This window comes from Hylaeus volcanicus, chromosome 1, assembly GCF_026283585.1.
Source record: "Hylaeus volcanicus isolate JK05 chromosome 1, UHH_iyHylVolc1.0_haploid, whole genome shotgun sequence".
Classification (NCBI taxonomy): Eukaryota; Metazoa; Arthropoda; class Insecta; order Hymenoptera; family Colletidae; genus Hylaeus; species Hylaeus volcanicus.
In genome coordinates, this window is record NC_071976.1 from 5,409,291 (window position 1) to 5,433,375 (window position 24,085).

Sequence of the window (24,085 nt, forward strand, 5' to 3'; positions counted from 1 at the left end):
CTCTCTCTCTCTCTCTCTCTCTCTCTCTCTCTCTCTCTCTCTCTCTCCCGCCCTCCCTTTCGCTTTCCTTTACGTGCGGTGCCACCCAGCCAGCGATGGGCTCGAGACGTTGTTCCCCTAAAGGTGTACAAGATGAACTCTTAAGAAGCTGTTCCCCTCCCTATTTTTACAGAAGATTTTACCTAGAGTTTCTCCGGAAGACGGTAACGATTCAGTAAAACATTAAATATTTTGAAATAAATTTGAATGGCGATCGAGCTTAAAAGTAGCGCACTATAACCAGGAGTCCACTTTGTATTCAGTGGACAATATAGTATGGGCTATGTAGTGTGGCTGCTCGTAAGAAAGGGGGGTTCCTAGGGGGAAAAAGGCGTACTCCCCTTGCCCCTGTGGCGCTCAGTTCGTAGGCGCCTCGTCATCTCTTGATTAATGGACTGTATATGTTTTACCTGACCAGAAAATTGACCTGAAATACTAGGTAGCTGATGTGTCTAGTCATATCGGACAATTTTGGGAAGCAACAGAGCTGATATTCTCAAAGATTTTTGTTTAATAAATTTTAAAAATTACGGAATGTACTTTGAAACATATCTGAACGAGATCTTCTCCATAAACAAATTGTTTGAAAGCTTGGTTAGAGGGTACTTGGTATCTCCATCGCTAAGCGCCACGCAGCGATGCCTCGAGCTCCCGAATTTCCATCTATCTACTCTCTCTCTCTCTCTCTCTCCTTCCCCACTCATTCTGGTACCCCTTCCTTTGATTACTCTTTAGCGTTACGTCTATCTCCGTCGTTCTTTCCGCGTCTCCCTCGACCCCTACGACTCCTACGCTTGTTCCCCTCTTCTCTTCTGCGCCTCGCGAGGCCTCTTGCACGCACGCACGCACGCAATGACGGAGCAGGGAGTGCACACTAAATTTTGGCGGACCAGGGACGTACGCATTCGGTGTTCCGCGATGGTGACATTCCGGAACGTGGGGTTCACGAATCATTGACAATGGTGATTTTGACGCGTGACGTTGGATTTGGGATACTTTGTTGCTGGGTTAGGCAAGAGTTACGATTCGTTACGGTGCATATATTTGAATAATAGATGCACTTTGTAGCTAGGATTGGGTAACGGTAGATTTCTTAACCGTGTGTTGCGTACGAGTCTATTTTTGTCTGACCAACACTAGGACATTCTACTTCAGTGTACCGCTTTAGTCAGACATTGGTTATTTGGGCAGAAATGTCGCAGAATAAAGGACGAACAATTTTTTAGTAGTAATTGGTGGAGTTAAAGTTTGAGTTTGAATTATGGGGGGGAATATTTCATATGGTATAAATAAAAATTAATTTTGCAATCAGGTGGACTTTACGTATAAATTGCTATATTCATGTCGGTTTTATTTGTCATCTGCTCGTGTCTGTTTTCAAAGATTTATTTTGCAAGACATTTATAGTATCTTCTAGTATTTGCTCTCAACTAAGGAACTTTCGTTCAAGTGTTTACGAATCAAACTATCGTTTAAAAATGATGTGCTTGATATCACAGTATTTTAACTTCTACTCCTCTTAACCGAGGAACCTTCGTTGAAGTGTTTATGAATGAAACTATTGTTTAAACATGATTTGCTTGAATATGCAGCATTTTTTAAACATTTCTCCTATAACATAACTCTCTTAACCCTCAAACTACCAATTTTTATATACTTAAAATGTACTCAAAGAAATAAATAGTGATGAAAAGTACAACAGGTGCAATGGAAACGAAAACGGCGATAGTTTGCACTATCGAGGAGTGTACAGCTCGCGCCAAACATTGGGAGGCTTATTGTCGGAACAGAGAATGACGCGAGCCGTTCATTTCGTCCCGATTCACTCAGCCGTTCGTAAATTCGTTTCGTGACCTCGGCTTTACGCGCGCCCATGTAGTCGTTGTGCTTCGAGCAACGAGCAGAGGACACACTGAACGTCACTTACAACAATGACAACGAATAATTGCAATTTCGTTGCGGGTACGACCTGTGGGATCGTTTAGTACCTCTTTGAGGAAGAGATCAGCGTGTTACATAAGCCTATTTAGGACGGTCCGAGAAAAGGAGTATACTTAAGAATTGTTTTTGAACAATCGGACAATTTTCTGATAATAAGATTTAGATTCGCAAAGATTATTGCACCTTTTGGTCCACTTTTCCAAGTATTTAAGTTATTATTCTTATTACTTCTTTTGTGCTTTCTTGATAGAAAAATGAAACTTCCTTCATAGTAAGAGTTTCCATATTAGTTACTAGTACTCTTCGGAATATATTCAAGTATAGAAGGAGGTGTTGAAGTACTTAATATTAGAAACAGGATTATGTCTCCAAAATTATGGCTATAATAATTCATTAATTCGATCCATGAGACATCTACTCTTTGCCTTACAGGTTTTTCAAATTGAATTTTTCTCGATCCGGATTTGAAAAATCCTAGCTACTCGAACGTTTCGAATTCTCGTTAAGCTGTGACGCACGTGTTTTTCGGAATACCGTTTATTCGGTGAACGTGTCGCACAGTCGTCAACGTTTGCTTTCCAAGTTTTGGCAAAACCTAAGGCAAATACGCGATGCTTAGGCGAATTCGACTCCACGCGATCGTGGCAACCTGTGAGACGCAATAAATCAATGCACGGGTTTCCACGCGTTGCTAAATCTGACTACGGAGAATTTAGCGCGAAGAAACACGAAACGGAGCCCGCGTAGCTTCCGTAACGTGCGAGTTGGCAGGGTGTACGTTGAAATTTGAATTCGTTACGTTTCGTTTTCGTAAACACTAAGATGTGCTGAGTAACGCGGTCGTTTCGTAGCTCCTCCGTGTAATAGATCATTCGGAGATTTCTTGGATTGATGCGGAGCACCGATACGATCCCACGATATCGTAAAGATTCATGAAATTCGTTAAAAGACTGCGAGGATTTTTATTAGAAGTATTAGGTATCGATTTTCGAGGAGGTTTGAACATCGAGTAACGAACAATGTTTCAGGTTCACGTTAGTCTTTTTGATCTGAGATAATTCGCTTTCTATTCGATAGTGAATACGCGATAGTAGGTAAATATTTCCAGAAATATTGTTAAAGAATTAATTTGATTTATAAGGATAATTACTCAATTTCAATATTAATATGTTTTTTACATTGTGTATATGAACTACAGATTTTATCGTACATGTATGTATTTCAAGTATATTATTTTTGAAATGTTTTTATTATGCATACAAAGGAGGTGTACAATTGCACATATATTACTATTTAAATATTTGAACCAACTAACACGTGTCTCTTTTCACAAAAAAGAGTATGGTGCAAACAAAGTGTATCTTAGTTACCTGCTAATCAAATACGAATGATTCGTAATCTATTAAATAATAATAATACTGATACAGTCTATCATAAATTTATTTTATTATTTTATATGCATACATCTCGCATCTCTTCTATCAAACCTCAATGACACATGCCTGCGTCGTTCTAATCATCCTAATCATTTCGTATACCTATATCTCACGTCTCTTCTATTAAATTTCCGTGACGTACAGCTTCGTCATCCGAAGACGAAATGCTAAAGAACTTCGTGATATTCCTCGTCAACTAATTGATAGACGTTCCTGCAATCGTGTTAAAATAAACAAAGCACGCTAAAAACGTGCACGAAAGTACGTAAAACGCGCGGAAGGACGCTGTGTAAAGATCACCATATAAAAAGAGTGCTCGACGAGACGTAACAGTTTCGGTTAATTTTTTTTCCTCGATCGGCGCCGAGCCGATCGAAAGCGTTCCACGATGCATCTACGCCGGTCCGCGCCCGATTAAACTTTCGACCAGCATTGACGTAATCGCTGCCCGCGCCCGCGGTAACGAAGGCAACCGTGCAACGAAAGCTCCCTTCCACGTCTGGTTCTCTGCCGAGTGGCGCCACGTATCCGCGTTTCGGCCCTGGCACGTGTTAGGATTAGAAAGTGGCGGGGATGCGTGCGATACCTTAGAAGCGTTAGGGATGGGAAAGGGGGAGGGGATGAAAAACCGACAGAGACAGGGGAAAGGGTAAAAAAGAGAGACGAAGATAACGTTACGAAGACAGAGAAATGCTCCTGGAGCAGCGAGAAAAACGGGAGGGGGTACAGAGAGCACCGAACTAAACTCCTAGCCTTAAGCAATCCGGTCCCCTCCCCTCATCCTCTCCCGAAAAAGTCGAATCTTACTCTCCCCCTCTCTCTCAACTCGATTCCACCACCACCTCCCCCCTTCTCCCACCTACGCGACCTTCCCTCTTTTTAGAGCCGCGCTATACACCGTCGCACCGGCTCCGAAACGAAACCGCCGAGAGAACTCACACTATTTCGTCGTAACCGCATTTGCATCGGCACCGATGACCCATATTCACGTTCCTTCCTCCGCGACACGGCACCACCGAACCTCTTCGATCCCTCCTTCCCTCTTACGCACACGCGATCTCGACGATCGGCTCACGGATCGCCTCCCGCGCGTGCAGACCCAACGTGTGTATCCGTTTCCCCGCGGGAGTTCGCGGCTAGTCGAACAGAGAGAGGACGAGCGGGCCAATCGTACGAGAGACGGAGACAACACGCAACGGCGGACAGTTACGCGTGATTCGTTCCTCGGTCGCGCGGCGATGCGCGATGCAAGTCGGTGACTCGATTTCGAGCGGGTGAAACGCGAAAGGCCCGTGGTCCCATCAGTGTGTACGCGAGCAGTGTTCGGATACACTTACCCGAAAGTTACCGCGGGAACGTCGTCTGCTTCCTCGTTTCTCCGATCAGTGCTTGCCGGGGATTATCATGTGCCGCGTGGACACGTGTACGCGGGGACCAGAGATGGGCGAAATTCTCATCTGAATATATAACAAGCTTTTGAATAGAAAAAAAAAAAATAGAATAAAAACATCTTTCTTCAGCCTGTTTGTTCGCGTTCGAGGAGAATTACGAAGATTATGATACGCGTCGAACGTACACGTCGAGTGGAAGGTTACTCGAGTTGATCGAATATAATATCGTGGACGAATCGCTGCACGGAGAGCTTTCAAACATCGCGTTTCGACGTCTAGTGCTCGAAATCAAATTCTGCCCAACTCTGGCGAGCACTGCCTCGAGCGAGTCCGAGCTCCGATCCGGAACTCCGGTCGTCAAGTGGTTTTATTTAAGAGGAAAACCGCGGGACACGGTTTTCCAAGTGCGTTCGCGATACGTCGGGAGGTTTATATGAATGAAGCGTGGTCACCGGTGCTTCGGTGCTGCCTCCGTTGAGCCCACTGCGTTGCGGATGGTAATACGGTCCTGAGCGTTGGTATGTTTGAAATTCGTAATCATTGTGGTCGAGTAGGCTTTTGTTTGGGACGTTTTCGATCCGAGGTTCTTCGAGGCCTCTTCCGGTGCACGGGGTGTTTACCTACAGGTGGGCGTCCTTTTGGGCAGCGATTCAAGGATGATTACTTTGGCCTCTTCAAGGCCGAAAGTAACGCCGGAGAATCGGCAACGACGAGATTACGTTTGAGGCTTTTTTGTTTTCTGTTTCGATGTTAGGATGTACATCGATACGCTTTGTTTGCACCATCCTCTTTTTGTGAAAAGAGCAAACATTGCAAATATTTAAATAGTAATATATGTGCAATCGTACACCTCGTTTGTATGCGTAATAAAAACATTTCAAAAATAATATACTTGAAATATACTTTGTGTTTGAATCGAAGTTTACGGGTTGATTCTTTAGTTTTCAGGGTTAAGTGGAACACATTTTGTTTAGCTTATATGTATGGTGGGATAGTTTTTTATTATTTTTACTTGTTACGAGTAAGAGGATTGTTTTATAGCGAGGAAAACGTGTTGAATGATGATTCATATTAATTTGTAAGCTGAATGCGGGATTATGAGTCAGTGCAACTTGAGTTTTATTTTTATTTTAACCTCTTGAGGGATATTTACATATACAGTCGGTCTTATAAATATTTGTACTTTCTATTTTCATCGAAGAAATTTGTTTAAATTGAATAAATGATTTGATGTTTAAATATGTACATGAATAGACCTTACACATGTTTATAATTAAAAAGGGAGTTAAATGGTGTCCCATGAAGAATTGATGGAGTCTTGTGACCATGGATGTTAGAAATGTGTGAAATAAAAACATTTTAGTTTTTGACTTATGAGAAAAGCGCTGTAATCTCGCAAATAGGAAACTGATTATTATGGAAAAACACTACTGGCTATTGATAAACGTGTACTTTTTGAATCTGCACGATGGTGGTATATTTGTATCTTGATTTGTTATGTCTAAATAAAGGGATGAACTTCGATAAAACTTTATATTTGAGTTTTATATTCTCCCCTTTGATTAAATTTTATGTTATTTATAAAAATTTGTTAATTGGACACGAAATAATCAAATACGATTTGTCTAGTTTATAGTTTTATTGTTTTTGTATTTTTAACAATTAATAATTCTAACGCAAAGCCTCAACTGCAATTTCGTTATTTTTAATTTTTATATTATTTTGATGTACAAAATCGTTTCTTAAAAGAATTCCCACTCATAGTTAACCAGCTCTTGTAATAGTATAGTGGAAATTATATATGAAAATTATTTCGTATAGTTAAATTGAGAAAAGTTAGGTTGGAGCAAAATATGAGAGATTGGACTAACAATAATCCATGTTATATATGTAACATTGGTTTTGCTCGAGGTTTATTATCGCACACCGCGGAAATCCGGTTCAAGTTTTCATGACACGGGCACAATGCTGCAAAAGATTAAGCGAGCGACTCGGTAATTGGTAATTCGCGCGTGTATTCCGTAAAATCGATTACTGGTTATAAGAGTAATATTGCTTTGATGGTGCACTATTAATAGAAATGTTATTTTTCTTATTAAAGTTGTAGAACTTTCGATCGAAATGAGATAATCCAAATATTTTTATGAGAGCTTATAGGTGAATACTTTTAGAATAAGAAGAAAATATAGAGAAAGGTTTAAGAAAAGGGCCCTGCACTATTGCAAAGATTCCTGAGAGCAAAGAGTTGATTCTGATTGCAAAGAGTTGGCTGAGAACAATATGGTTTAAATACTATTGAAAAGTTTTACGTCCCTCATAAACAATATTAAATTCTGGATTTTTTGGTCCATCGTTGAAATTTCCCAGGGTTGGTTCAAATGTGTTCTCAAGTCCAGGGAATTTGTTGCATTGTCATTTCTGTGTTGCATCCTTCTCACGTTGGTGGCTCAGTATTGTATAAAAACCTCATTTCTCAGGACTTTTGGGTGGTATAATAAATATCAAAATATTGGTGCATAGAAGTTACTGGTGAATGAGCGAATTTCCTCTCATTTTCATATCGCCAACGTTCGCGTAACGTTCCATCGATGAACGAAGACTGTACCGAATGTTTTTTTCTGTGCAGCTGGACGAACTGTTGGGCACGAGCGCGATCAGGAAAGAAAATACCTACACGAAGGTGGCAGAGACAGGGGTGGCGAAAGTCACGGGGTTGGGCCTAGGGGTGGCATCATGGACTCTCACCAGCACCAGTTCTGTCTCAAGTGGAATAGTTTCGGTAGCAACTTGGCGACAGCGTTCTCGAATTTGTTCAAAAGCGAGAGTCTGACCGATGTCACCCTGTTCTGCGAGGGTAAGTCTCACGTTATCATAATTATTACTAGAATCAATTGTCGATCACAATTGTGAATTGTATTAAATTTCGCTCAACAATGCAATACAAGAAACAACGCCACGTGAACAAATGGCCCTTGTGAAAAATACAACTCGCAATGATTGTCAAATGTCATTCAAAAAGCATCGTTATTAGATTCCAGATTAACAAAATTTGATTGCACTAGACTGTACATATCCATGCACCCATGGCAAATATGTATAGAATCATGAGCAAACCTAGGAGAATATGCACAAACATCAAAATATATAAAACACCAACAATAACATACACGTTGCATCGTTCAAGAAACAAAACATACTTTCATTTCAGTTCCAATTCTCGTCTATATCCGTGATAATATGAATTTTTTTATTCGCGATCTACCTATTACACATTCTACCTTTCATTCCGCTCGAATTTCAACTCACCAAACCGATCAACCGTATAAAGTCTCGCGTCGAAAGCATCGAAATCGCGCAGCTCCCGCCTCCATGGCAGAAGCGAAGCGGCGCCATCGCGAATGCGCTCACCTGGCCGAGCTTCCGATGCAGTTGCATGCCGTGCACGTGTGCGACTGCAGGCCAAGTGCAGCGGTCGTGCGTCGGCCCGCCCACTACCCCTGTGTTCGCCCAATCGCGCCGGCCTGGTCTCCACTCGCGCAGAGTCAGTCGGCTTGCATGCGAATCTCGGCTGGCTTTGCACATCGGGATACGTGTGTACGGATACGTACGCGCACCGTGAGCGCACACGACGTACGTGCACGTGAGCGCACACGTGCAGTCGAGCAGTCGGTGTGCGCGATTTCCCCCGACGAGTGCAACATCCTCGCGGATTCGCAGCGCGAAACCGCAGTCCGCGACGAGCCGCGGTGCAACGCGCTCGGTGCATCCGCATCGACGCGTCTCTATTGGTATTCGCGAGTTTGTCGATCGCTGATCGATCGTTGTTCGATCGCTAATCGACTGCTATTCGATCCGGTCGAGTGTGTTCTCGCACGAGAATATAAGTTCGACGATTTCCTTGCAACGAAAATTGTGTTTTTATTCGCGATAGGATGATAAAGACGATAGAAGGAATGTGTAGTCGGATGTTTGGTAACGATTTGTTAATACTTTGTTAGGCTCGTACTTTTCGTGAATAGTGTGCAATATTTTAGTTCGATTTAAAGTCCTGTTGGGGTTTAGTAATTTGGAATTTGTTTCTAATACAATTCTTTGTGGAACCATGAATTTCTTAAATTTGAACCTACCGTCGTATAATGAAAGCAATAAATCATTTTTATGGCTCGTGGATGTTCAGCGGCAGTTTCGTGAAGCAAACAGTGATACATGCAGCGTCAATATTTTTCTGTATTATCAAGAGCACAAATATGAAGTTGAATGTAGTGCTGTAAGTGATTATTTTGGAGATATCGATATGGATAATTCGCCGACGTCACCGTCAAGATTAATTAATTCGGTATTAAAAACGTGCTTAACGCCCCATAAAGACGATATTTACGCAAGTAAAAATTTTGTAAAATAAAAATAAAAAACACCACAGTCTCTCCATAAAAGACAACTGAATTAAAATCCCACTTGTTAACTATGAAGTAATTCGTAACATAATTATTGATCTATAAACACGTGGAATAATAAATGAAACGAATTCGGTTTCGTTACTTAATTGAGGAACGACGTGTATCGTTATCGTGTTAATTTTATATTTAAGTATCGTGACTGGTATGCAGGACGTAGCCGCGTGTCTTCCGGTCTGAAAATAACACGTGCATGTGCATCTTCATTCATAATGCATCGACCGTGGCAAGCATTCAGGGCAACGAGCCACGAAGCTCGTGATCGTGTCATCGGGCGTTTTCCACCTCGGCTGGAATTTAATTTCGCTCGAGTTCGAGGCTCTTTATCGAAGCCCTTGCATCGATAATGCACGGGAACACTTTCGCCTGTCCGGTTTCAATGGTTGCGTTGAATAATGCGAAGAGTTCGTGACATTGAACCGCGAATAATTGAAACGAAGCGGTAATAAGCTGGAAGGAATTACGTTTCTACGTCTAAATCGACCTATTATGCATTCACGGTGCGTCGTTTCGGTATCCATACTTTCGAATAAGTGTGCTTGACCTTTAACAGCATCGATTTTTATATCATCTTTCGAAAAAAGAAATTACTTTTTGGTTATTCACGCGTATAATTTATTAATACTCCAACTGAACAATAAGAAAATATTTGGAGAAAATCTAATTAAACTTTGTGAGCGACTTTGATCGAGTATTATTATACAGGCTACCTTAATAGGATAACTGCGCTTAAATTGTATTTTGTAAGGAAATTCAACTTTGTGATTAGGGTATTTAATAAATGAAAGTGTAAGAACTGTAAATTATTATGTACATGAATTTGTCGATACAAAAGTTATTTGGTTCGAAGGTACAAATTATGTTACCGTTTGGATAAAACATTTTTGTGATAGCTTCATCTCCTCGTGAAATATGTAATTTCTATTTAAACGGAACACCCTGTATAATACTTGCATTTTTTAAAGACACTCACACAGATACAATATTAGAATATACAAATTTGAGAATTAACTATAAATGGTTCAATAGTTAGGCACATTTGTAAAATACACACGATAAATCTGCGTCTCTAGAAACAGCACCAATTGTTCAGAAACTATAATTAAGATTAGATAGTTGCTTAGATAATACTCCTAAAACGCTACTAAAATTCTATTGAAATGGGACGCAATTAATATTTCAAGTATTTGTTCCGCGATTTAGACGAAGACTGCAGTTGTCTGACTAGTAAGTACATATTCCACTGCCGCCACTGTTGTAACTCTACTGAATTGGAAACAAAGTCGAGGTCCAATTCAAGTACAAATACAAGCTCACCTTTTCACTACTGATATAATTCCTGATAAGGAAAGCCTCTATACCGAATTAATTTTACAATTTGTTTGTTTAGCGAGCGTTAACAGTACGCACAAGTAATTTCTTTGTTATAGTCCCTAGTGTGCATGCATTTTATGTGTTAAGTTATTTGCACTTTTTGAACACCTTTTGCTAGGAGAATGTGTACATTTCTTGAACTACATAGAATAATATAAAATAATATTCATCAAGTATACGAGTAGTAAAACAGAATAGTTGAAAGACTTGAGCACAATTACCACGTTAAATTAAATGGTATTTAGTTTCGGCTCTTACGATTCTCTCCACGAGATTTTCAGCTTTCTCAGCGCAATGTAAACAGATATTTCTGTTAACAGGATTCACGATTGGCTCGCAGTGGTTGTTAAATTTTTATCTCTCGAACACTGTCACTGGCACAAGTGATGATCGACGTTCGACGTTTATCGTTTCCACTGAAATCGAACGCATCTCGAAATCAGCGCGTAATTCTCGATCTTGTTCATGTTTTCGGTGATAACGGGGTATTATACACGAGCACGTGGGGACAGATATACGTTTCTTTATCAGGCGTGCTAAGTAAACAAGAATGTGCAATTCTCGTGGTACGCGATTTTCGGAACTTCTGTTTCCGTGCCTCTGTCGATCCAACGTTATTCTTTTATCAAATTAATCGTAGTTTGCAGTATTAAGAAAAAAATTATTTCTTATTTACACGCTCATAGATTAATTAATACCAGGACCTTGATGAGACAAATGCAATATATAATTTAAAAAGGAAATGTAAATTGGAGCATGTTATTTAAAGCAAGGAAATAAATATCAGTGTGTTGTATAATATAATACTTTAGATTAATTAGATATTGCTATTTTTCAGAGATATAATTTCAATATATAAAAATTTATACAAAGTCATCCGAAATAAAGTGTTTCTAAAAATTCCTGTTGATAGAAAAATTATACACCGTACTAATACACAAACGATTCTGTTTTTTCTTCATTCAAATATTAATTACAATTTTCTATACATGAATAAATAAACAAAAATAGTATTAAAAGATTTCTGATGATACAAAGATTACACTAATACACAAGAGATACTTTATTTTCTTCGTTCAATTATTAATTACAATTTTCCACGAAATCCCTATTTACATCCCATACGACACTCACAGCGCAAGAACACAGTTTGTGAAACGCTGACGCAGAGGATGATCGTCTAGAGATTTCGTCTCGTAGATGCTTTCTACTGCACCAACGCTGTCGTACCGTTACTGAATCCCATTATCGAAAGTATGAAGGCTGTCGTAGATATTTGTGTCAGTCAGACGCGGGGACCGCTAACGGCGTTCCGTTAAGTGCAACACGTAAGGAAAGTTGTGAAAGATCGACCGACTAGTCACTGTTGCTGACGATTACTGTAGTGCTGTTCGCTTAATTAGTTAGTTGGCCTATTAGAGCAGTCTTATTCCCTATAACTGTTTTCCAGGTTGTACAGATGGATCGTGTAGATGTGTGTTCATCGATGTTCCTCTGGATCTAATGTTGATGTAATTAGTCACTTATTGCTTATTAGGAGTCGACGGAACAGTCGTTATATCCTTTCAAAATTAACGAGACCAGAATTCCCATAGTAGCCTCATCTTTTTATCTGCGATAAATAAAATAATATTGGTTAGAACCATGGTTCCTTATTCTATCAACAACGTCATCAGATAGATGTATTCATCCATCTTCTTCTGCTTTCTTTTCTTTTCTTTTTATTTCGTTCCTGTCGGATACCAACTACGTAACGAATACCTTTTCTTTAATTAACAAAAATAATCTTTCACTTATTCGTGGAAATCGTTCATCAGAACATCTTGTCCCGTCGCTAATTGGAATAATCAAGGTTTTGTTGTACTTAAAAATAGCTACCAAAGTTTCATAGAATGGTCGTAAAACACTGGTTGTAAATCACCGAATAGAATCAGTTAAAAATGGCTGTTACTTGCTACCAGAATTAGATAGGGATAAGCATCAATTTTAGCCATAAAATGTAATCACAGGTTTGATATTAGAAGTTCTAGCTGCGATAGAGGCGTACGATTAAATCGAGAACTCAATATAAGAAATTATGGACGCAGAAGAAAATTACTAATTGCAGAAATAAGTGTCATTTTTATTCAGGATTTAAAGTATCCGCGCAGTCATTGAAATGGCTAATGTATGTGTTGGATTTTTGTTATAGTATTAATCGACTCTATAGTGTTTCATAGTGTGTTGATACACAAAAGTTTACTTAAAAAGTTAGTACGTTCTTTTTTTACACATCACTTGCTTCCTAATATACGAAATTAGCATAATTCTCAAAAATGGCTTTTGGTTACCAGAGCTTGAGGATCTAATAAGGAAGACAAATACGAGTCCTAATCCAGCGACTATTAACGTTTCCTTAGAAACTTAAAATTTGGGATCATTTTCGTGAGTACGGAACTAAGTCAACGAACAGATAATAATCATTGAATTGTAAACAAAAATCAAATTTATTTATATATAACACGAGAATTAACAAGTTTGTATATTAAATTCATGTATTTCGAAATTCTTCTCAAAATAACACACTTTTAATTTTAAAATTAGAAAAATTAAAAAATTCTAAAAATTTGAAAAATTTAACAAATTCTAATCCTTGAATTTGATTCAAAGAAATGAGGAACCTGTCTCGAAACTCACATTTTCCCATCCCTGTCGTCTCCTCGTGTTTGCATGCATGAAGAGGATCCTCAGGTAAATATTCAGCGTCTCGTTGATCATTTTCTGTGCGATACGTTTCGCATGCACCTTACCGCGGCCTTCATCTCGCGATGTTGAACAGCTAAAGTCCACCACGCGATTCGCGATAACCCCTGTCGACACTCGAGGAATGGACACTTCCGAAACGATACTCTTTACGTTTCTGCTATGTGATACATAGTATTACATTTGTTAGATTGTATTATATGTATTATTACGTACTATATGTTGTAATAGAGATCAGGATGAGGATTTAAAATAAATAATTAAATGTAGAAGCACAAAAATAATCCCTGCACGCAATATATTATACAAATTATTGAAACAGGATATATTCCACAACATGTACACCCCGCTCAAAAGTATGTGGACACTTCCTTGATAGAAATAAATATCTGATCGAAGTTGCGAATCTATTAATATAAATATATATATAAATACAGATAATGTAAATGTTATTATACTAAAATATAATATCACTATTACATTTAATAATATAAATGAATATTTTATATTAGGATGTCCACCATGGCTACGGTGACAAGAATACTTTGTTATTAAAAAACAAAACCCTAAAGCCTTACTTGCCTTCGCGTGTAAAATTTCGAAACAAGGCCTGCTTAATCCGCGAACAAATAGAAACTCTACAACTTGCAAAATGAAAAGTGCTACGCGATTAAAGTCGTTTGATAAACGCGTGCAACACGTTTTCATGAGACACGAGTAACTCGACGCTTTGTCGCCTTGAGTGGTCTTTCTTTTCGAAAAGGGAAAGGGTGAGGACCTAAAAGGAAGGTCGGTAGGTGGGAAGGGTTCAAGGATGGCATAGGAAAGGGACTCGAATAGCGCCCGGCTACAAAGACTCGTGGTTGAGGAACGTGCGTTTTCGGTTGCGCGTGTGCCAGTATGCTCTATGGATACATGTAATCGTTCGAAAGCCCAAAGGAAGCCGAAAGTAGGCCCGGGTTACAGTTAGATCTAACAGTCTTCTTCGCGGTCTTCTTCGCTCGTATGGGCGATGCACACTGGTCGATGAGTCGCGACACGTGGTACACGCGCTGGCACGCAAAGACGCGCCTACGTGTACTAGCGGTGGGCAAAATTAGTATTTATCTAAGAGAAAAATTTTGAATAACGGATGAAACTTCAACTAACACGTTTACTCGTTACTCGTTGGATAAATATTTGAATGCGAATTGAGAGTAAAGTATTTTACAATGAGTAAATAGAAATGCGAGTATCCTATTGATTGCTTGCAAGCCAGAAATTAGATAAAATCTTATCTGAATAAATGTGAAATAATTGATGAAAAATGGACGATGAAACTTCAACTAACACGTTTACTCGTTACTCGTTGGATAAATATTTGAATGCGAATTGAGAGTAAAATATTTTACAATGAGTAAATAGAAATGCGAGTATCCTATTGATTGCTTGCAAGCCAGAAATTAGATAAAATCTTATCCGAATAAATGTGAAATAATTGATGAAAAATGGACGACTGTTTATTCGTTATTCGTTCAATAAAAATCAGAATTCGAATTGAATTCGAAGAACGAAAATAAAAAAATCAGGATTTTAGCAGATCTCTTCTACATTATTACGTTACAAAATTTCAACAAAATTCTGAGATATTTCGTACAAGAAATTACATTCTACAGAATTCGTTCAGGTTTTGTAATCGAAAATTCACGTTGTGAAAAATAAAAGAATTCCTAAGAAAAGGGGTTCGCCCTTTTGGAAAATGTTTGTATACAAATATACCATCAGAACATTAAAATTATATTTTCACAGTAACTACATATTACTGTTGCTACTATCTTCATTTTTTTTCGCATTTTTAGCATCGACGTTCCATTCTTAAAAATCCTAAAAACCCATATCATTAAAGTTTCATTTATAGATGCTTCGTTGATTACCTAGACAAACTTTTACATCCTACATCATATAAAATTCACAATAATTTTAAATTCATTTTGTCCATCCAGTATCCGCGATATGAAAACATTTGTAGCCAACCGCGAGGGAAAGACCGATTTCGTACGAGTCGTAACTTACAAAGCGTTATCGTGGCGCGAGAATACACGTCGGTGTGCGGTCGTATGCGTGCGTGTAACCTAGCATGAGATTAAACGGAGTGTGCAAGCGACACGTGGAACGTTAGAGACTGGAGACATTCAAATACCGTTCGCTGGTATTCGAGCCCTGTTCTTAGATGCGGACGACGGTTTCGTATGCGGCATACACGCGACAGAAACTTATTTCAGCAGTGCGACCTAAATAGTTGCATTCGCTTGTTTGTCTAAAACGAGCAAATTCGTGCGGGTGAAAAAAAAAATTATTTGCCTTGGTTATTCGGGCGATTTATTGTCATTCTGAAAGCGATATTATCAGCACGAAAGAATTGTATCATAGAACTCGGGATAATATATTATCTCGTGACTAGGAATAGGCTTGAATTTATTTCTTCTAACATGGTTTTGCGAGTGCTTATTGCGTTTATAATTTATTTTGCCTCTTTTTCATGATTTTGTATATTTTGATTTTCTTTCGTGTCTATTAGGTTTCGTTCGCCCGTTTATTTATTTTTTATTAACGTTCCATACTCTAAATTTCGCATTCATAGGCATCGATGATTTAATCGACAGAAAAAAATTTCTTTTTCACGCTTAATTGCGGTCGCGCGTCATCGTTTGCCGTGATTCACAGTAACAACAAAGCGATACGAGTGAAAAGAATGACAATCGGTATCAACGATTTTTATTAGGTCACTGTGTTCGGTGCAACGCGATAACGCATGGACAGACACAGTTCGGAGTGCCGTGGTATCTGGGTGAACTAAAAGGGTCGACCATAAGCAGGAAATTAAGTAGGTCGTGTCGCTGGTTCGTCTCTGTGTGTTGCAACCCACCGCGGAAGCACGCACCGACGCATGGCCGCAATTGCTGCATGTGCACGCGCCTCAAAAAGCCATCTTAAGCCATTCTACGCAGCGCCTCTGTCTTATTAATTGTCTCATTAACACGTTGGCTGCCAGACTTCCACTCGTGAATGTTTCCACGAGGTTAAAATTTTCACAGGAGGCAATTGAAGATTCGATAATCGAACATTTGTCGTAACATTTCATTTGTTAGCCTCGTTAAATTAATAAATATTTTTATTAACGCCTAAATTAATTTTCCTAGTTCCTCGTCCTTTTGCCTATTTCTGGGTGACGTGACGATCAACGTGTTAGTTATAATAATTTTCTATCCTCCAATTTATTTTTCATTTTCTATTCTCTAATTGTATGTTTTTATCGTTATTGGATGAATTCCAGAAACTGAGACGGACTGTAGTTAATTCGTGACCGAAAAGGCTAGAAACTTATCCCTTGAGTAATTGCGATCGATTTGAACTACGAAAATGGGTTTAAGAATTATACGTATCATCGAAAGGTTCCATGAAAGGATTCAACTTTTTATTATACGTACCAATTGTTTCTAAATAATCTTTGCTTAAAACGCTCTGGCTACAGCTTGCCCCAATGTCTAAAATTATCTTGCATATTATCTTTCACGGTGCAACGAGCTCATCGTTGAAAACGTGTATCCGTTTACGTGCGAAGGCATTGAAGTTTGGAGTAGCTTATTTCGGGTATCCATGTAAAAATAGAAGGTATGAATTTTTTGGTAATCGCTTACAACAGCGTTTCCTAAACCGTTTTACACGTGATACGGACAACCGTGACGTGAAAAGTCATCGCTAATAAGCGAAGAACGAAAATGAAATAAAGAAGTTTATCATTAATTATGTATATTTCATTTAATACAAATAGGTTATCAACTATTTTACTTTTGGCCAGACTTTAAATGTACTGTATACGATGCAATGACATCAGTACGCAAAAATTATTCTCTACTTTTCAGTGCATTTTATAAAGTTCTTTTTGTATACAGGTACATGTATTCTTCTCCAACTTAACTTACTAATTTTCTATTCAAATTCAACGTTAATCGTCATTTCTAGTAAATCACAAACTCTTTCATTTCTATACTTTTACCCATATATTAACTCTCCTTATATTATTAATTTCATTCAATAATTCATATTAAATTGTTTCTGTTTACATAGACTTTGAAAATAACTCACTACGAAATATTTTTAAAATACTTCCAGTACAGACTGCGTTGCTCGATCATTATATTCATTCACAAATCCAAGCAACCATCGTTAAAGTTCCATAAATATTTCAAGAGACGAGAAATATTTATGCTGCGTGACTAAAATTGTTTTGGTAAACGCTCGATAGATCATGCAAGACTTTTTCATGACTCAAGTTTACCCATGCATCAACTATCCTCATATCCTTAATTTTAATCAATAATTAATATTAAATTGTTTCTATTTACACCAACTTAAAACAAAATGACTCGCTACTCCTAGCCAAAATGGTGTTACATTACTTCGCAAAAGCAAGAATCCCTCGTTGAAGTTCCATAAATATTTCAAGAGATGAGAAGCGGTGCGCGACTAAAATTGTTTCGTTGAACGGTCGCATAGATCACGCAAGACTATTTTCGCGATTCAAGCTTCTCGTTCATTGATCGAGCGATTAAAACGCGCGTTATCTGACGATAAGGCAGCCCTAGATACACTTTCGCTATTTGAATTTCGAACGACGATCGAAAAATATGGCGAATCCCCCGCGGAAACGCGTGGCGCTCTTACGCGTCTATTTTTATTCGCGCACATAAAGGAGCCTGTGTCCGAGTTCCACGTGCTGAGAAACGATTTTCTGCAGAGAAACTACCAGAATCGCGTAAACATGTGCGATGGAACACCGTCGAGCAGGTAACCGATAGCGATCTATGTAAATTTCCACCCAAGCTCGAGTCCGCCGCGTAACCGAGGAACTCGTTTGATTTATCGTGCTTAACGGAGCACAGTAGTGGACTCTATTATGCGGATTGCGCTTCGTTGGTCCGTTCCGTGCCAAATTGGACACTTTTTGCGGCAACAGTCGGGATTTTAGTGAAATTTATATCTCCCGTGGTCTTTAGGCATGTTGAAACGTATCTCGAAGGATTCTTTGGAGGCTCGAAGATTTCGTTTCGTTTCACAGCTGTTTCAAGATCTTTGGTAATTTTGAGGGGAAGGGGGGGCGATAAATTATGGCTATGGAATCAGTAATCGGTCGAAAATGAAATTTTGGTGTGTTGCATCGAAGACTTTTAAATTTGACGAAATTTCTTCGGTCGAAAAACAATTTTCAATTAATTTTCATGTAGATAGGACTACAAGGGTAATTACATTCTGAATCTTTGAGAGTTGAAATTTCTCCTTAAGCGTTGGCTTTGAAACAGTTGCAAAAAAATCGTTTAATGAATGAATTTATTGAATTTATTTATTTCTTAGTCTTCAGTCACGGTCTTCAATTTCTACTTCAATCGTTACATGTAATTGCAAAAACCTAGTATTTACATAAAAGTAATAATTGAAATTTACGAATAGATTTTAGGTTTCGCTAAAATTGCAATTTAAACAGCAGATTCTAGCGACTTCCTATAAACTTAATAAAAACATTGTCGTTTCTTCATCGTCGGTATACTTACTAAAAACAAGTACGAAACGTAATATCATTTTATAACGGAAAATCCAATTTTTATTCAAACGATAACGAAAACGAAATTGTTCAAATTTCTTTCGTTGTTGAAGATTCTCAACTTGGTGAGAATTTTTGACTATTTTCGTCGCGTGGTGCGGTCCATGTGACGTAAACATACGGAATGTATTACTTCTGGAGGCTCGAACAAAAACACGGAAGAAGGGAGAACGCGAGCAGAGAGAGGTTCAATGAAAAACGTTGTCCGAGAACCGCTGGGAATCACAGTAGTCGGGCACAAAGGCAGTTTCACAGACTCGATGCACGACCGATACAAGGGGGATAACCGAGAAATGGGGAGCGAACGTACTTGACTCGTAAACTCGTGAACTCAGTCAAGCAAAGTACACTCCTTAGAGTCAAGGTTGGCTCTGATGCAACAGGATGCCGGCCATTGACACTATGTTATGTTCCCTCCCCGATTCGTATTCGAGTAACGCGCTGATAATTCACGAAACTTCGCAGTCGAGTTTCTTTGCTTCTTCTTTTTACTTACGATTCACTCTGACGTAGTAAATAGTATTTTGTGGAATTTTACAGGCACATAGAGCGATCTTCTGTTCACCAGTGTCGAAATTAAAATTTTTATTCAACCAGTAACGAAAACAGAAATGTTGACATTTTATTCATTCTTTAAGATTTTCATCTAGATGAGAATTATAATATTATATCGTATATTATATTTTAAGTATTATAATTACATACAGTCTCTAAAAAATTTATTAAATTCAATGGTATCGCAAAACTACAAAACTACAGCAAAACTGTAATAAAATACCTTTTAGTTTTGTAAATTTTTGAAAAATTGAATGTAATTATGATATCTAGAAATATTGAATATGCCTCGAAGCAAATAGCTTGAAAGAAACAAATGAAAATTATGAAACGAGTATACAAAATTAAATAGATCATTCACGATTTAACAGATAATTAAATAGATTATTTCTGGTTTATGAATTTTCATGTTCGAAAATAAGAGAAAATATATTTAGAGTACGAGTTAAAATGAATCAATTATTACATATACATTAATACAATACCAATGTTTAAATTTAATTATTGATACAGTGACGAACAGTAATTTACATTTTTTGACAACATTTTAAGCAAACAATTCTGAGACTCGAGCAACCATAGTTTAGTTACCATGGTGCTTGTTGCCAGTTGCCGTTTGTGTTAAAAACGTGACATCCATAATCAGAAACGTTCGCCGAATTCGCAAGCACATTATGCGTGTTTGGAAGTTAGGAATTCGTGGAATATTATGGTACTCTGCCGGTATAAAAGTACCATAACTATACAATTACTCGTCACGCAGCAAGTATTTTTAGAAATACTGGTGTACACACGTTAGAAGATGTTTGACCGGAACAACTTGAACTTGGGTAATACATTTTGCTCGATTTATCTTTTGTGAAAAATTGGCATTATAGAACAGTACGCGATTATTAATTTATAAACTGCTAGTATAGTTGTTGTACGATGTAACCGAACATACAATAAAATGAAATATTCCATTAATCTTGCGATGAAGCAAAAGTAACTTCCTCCCTGAAAATAATATTGTCAGTAGTAATAACAATAATTTGACTGACATCACATTATCTGTACAGTACAGATTACTAATTTATAAACAACTAGTACAATTGTCTAACAACATAACATTCAATATGATATACAATAAAATTACAGATTTTATTAACGGAGTAAAAGTAACTTCCTCCCTGAAAATAATATTGTCAGTAGTAATAACAATAATTTGACTGACATCACATTATCTGTACAGTACAGATTACTAATTTATAAACTACTAGTACAATTGTCTAACAACATAACATTCGATATAATATACAATAAAATTACAGATTTTATTAACGGAGTAAAAATAACTTCCTCCCTGAAAATAATATTGTCAGTAGTAATAACAATAATTTGACTGACATCACATTATCCATATAGTACGAAATATATATCAGTACAGTTGTCTAACAATATAACATGCAATCAAATTAAAGATTCCATTAACAAAATAAAGTAACCTCCTCCGCAAAAACAATATAAACAGCAATAATAATTTTACCACAGTAAACTAACCCACCAATCCATGCTGTAATAATATATTCACCGACGGGGACCCACCGTGATCAATCACGAATGTCGAATGGCTAGAGCCACGGGTTTGTCAGTTGGTTCCTCTAATGGTAAAAAAATACGACCGTCAAATTATCAGTGGAATCGTAGTCGATCGAGCATCGTGGCTGGAAAACATTTCGTCGAACGTGTGTGGTAACTACGATTCCAAGGACCGGTTGTTCGTTAGTATTACAAGGCAAAATGCAGAGTTGCGAAAGCCCACGGTGTTGATAGCACTGCTGCTGTTATCAGATTACTAGGGTATTACATACCATGTGGCGCTGGAGATAGATCGATAACATTATGCGTTGGATTGTGCCGTACTTAAAATCTAAAAACGCCGCGAAAGCCGCGTGACGCGATACACGCGCGAAATTCGCTGGAATGCAGGTGCCCACTCGCTGACAATTCCCTCGAATCGAGAGTTAATCATCGCCAGGCGAAGTGGGTCAATGACACAATTACACAACGCCTCGGCTTACTCGCTCATGCCTGCATTTATGAGCTTTTGTTGGAACAGGCGCAACGCGTACAAATATAACTCCTAAGCTGCGATATCTCTCTCTCGATGTCGTGAGGCGTGTACAAACTTTCGGTTAAATAATTTCGATTTTTTTTCTCTTTCTCTATTTGCCGTGAAACGACTGCTTTACGAGCTGTTATCGTGCGCGTTACATCCACGCTCTTACAGGTTCACCGAAAATTTGCCTAAACCTTTTTATTTTTATTCCGCGAGCTTTTTCTTAAAAGGCCGTCAAATTTGAAAACTGTGTGGTGATCGATGTTCGAAAAAGGAAATTATTATTAGCGGGGTACACTAATGTTAATTCGATTTTTCTTCTTTTTTTTTTTCAAAAAATATCTTTCGATGCTTTTCTCTTTGGATGTAAATTACTACATAGAACTAATCGTTAAAGAAGAATGTTTCGTTTTTCATTTTTGTATTTTTATTTGGTTGTCAGAAATAAAAATTCTTAAAAAAGAATCTGTTTTCCTTTCGCGCACACGATAATAGCCTCTTAAGGGAGACGGCATCTTCAACGGTTGAACGGGTCCGGCTTCGCTATTTCATTTAAAAAGTGTGAATAAAAACTATTTCTACATTATTCAATACATATATAATAAACCCTAGAAAATATATTTTTTTTATCGAGTCAATAGTTTTTGAAAAAGTAAATTCCTAAACGTATAGCTACCTCTTAACACTAAGTTTACGCAGCACGGTCGTTTTCACTCATTCCAAATTTCACAAGGTTTTTCAAAAACCGTTTATATTTTCTGAAAGCCATACAAGCTGACTTCTGTCCACATAAAATGACAAGCATTTATTCAAATTCATTTGTATTCAATCCTAATATTTTATCCTAATTAATTTTATTAAATCGACTGCATTTATCGAAGCATTACTTCAGTAATAGGAATCTGATAAGAAATCTCCATGATCCTAGTGTTAAATGTCCTTGGACGTAGCTCCCCAAACAAGGCTTCATACCGCAGCAATTTGACCGCTTAGCCAAATCAATACCGTCACTGTCGTCGCATGTCGTCGCGATAATTGTCGCGTTTAGAATACTTGATCGCGACGAGAGTGCACCGCACACAGATAGACCGTCTCCAATGGAACAGACTCGTCGTTGTCCCTCTTATTCCCGGTTTTCCGCCGCGTGAGCGTCCACGTGCGGGTTGTGCACGGCGGCATACACGTGGTCGCGCGCATGCCGATTTCTCAGCCCGTGCGATGAAGTTTCAAAGCTCACGGCCACCCCCCTCTCGCGCTCGTCCCTCCCCACGTGTTGGTTTTCGCGCGTTCAATTTCGCTCTTTCTGGGATCGTCATCGCCACAGATATCTACAGGCTGGGCCAAGTGAGCGTGACAGTCATCGCTTCGTAATCAGTGAATTTAGAAACAAAAAAAATGTCAAATGCGAAAGACGAATGGTTCGAAAATCGTATTATACATTCGCAGGATTTCCAAAGAGAAAAGCATCGAAAGATATTTTTTGAAAAAAAAAAGAAGAAAAATCGAATTAACATTAGTGTACCCCGCTAATAATAATTTCCTTTTTCGAACATCGATCACCACACAGTTTTCAAATTTGATGGCCTTTCAAGAAAAAGCTCGCGGAATAAAAATAAAAAGGTTTAGGCAAATTTTCGGTGAACCTGTAACAGCGTGGATGTAACGCGTACGATAACAGCTCGTAAAGCAGTCGTTTCACGGCAAATAGAGAAAGAAAAAAAAAATCGAAATTATTTAACCGAAAGTTTGTACACGCCTCACGACATCGAGATATCTTTTTTATAAGTGCAATGGTGCACATAAGTGCGATTGATGCTTGCCTCTTTCTATAAATGATAATAACCAAAAAAATCCGCCCTTGAAAAGGTTAAAGACACTTTTTTTTAATTAAATGCAAAAATAATTCACGTGGTACTAACTTACTGCACGAAACAATTGTATATATTGCACATCTAGAACTGTATGCGAAAAATTAAGAATAGTCACGTCGCCGATCTCGGTAGGTTTAGTGTTAACGATCTATAGTATAGATCTCTGTGTCGTCATCGTGCAGCGTAGTTTACGTTCAAGAGAAAACATGTGCTGGTAGCCGTGCTCGACCTTGGTCCCACGCGGCCATTGGCCGGAACCAAAGGAAGCCGACGACGACGATTGGCCCGCTCGATTTTAGGCGAGAGCTAGAGCTCATGCATGCGTTCATCACGCACCCGTCTAACGTGGAATCATGGCGGCAAAATTCAACCACAGAGGAGATCTAGCTCGCGCGCTCTGCATCGCCGACCTTGTGCGGGCATTGACCGTCGTTTTCGCCACCGTTGGCTGCCTTTGTCGCTTTGCCACGGCCTCTGTCTTTCGATCCTAATCGCCGTAGTTATCTCTTTCGCGGGGCCTCGAGCCGCGGCTCGCGGCGATATCCC

The 24,085-nt window shown here is 38.5% G+C and overlaps 1 protein-coding gene across 3 annotated transcripts in view; it reads left to right on the forward strand.

The window, feature by feature from the left end:
• The window catches only part of LOC128884352 (zinc finger protein chinmo), an 84,634-nt gene that overhangs the window by 11,398 nt on the left and 49,151 nt on the right, over nt 1–24,085 (forward strand). Inside the window, exon 2 of one of the 3 annotated variants that reach the window (XM_054137684.1) lies at nt 7,434–7,661. In XM_054137684.1, coding sequence (XP_053993659.1) covers nt 7,434–7,661 — 228 coding nt within the window. Of the gene's footprint in view, nt 1–7,433; nt 7,662–8,547; nt 9,704–24,085 lie in introns of those variants that run through there. The other 2 variants (XM_054137694.1, XM_054137704.1) reach the window with 2 other exon arrangements.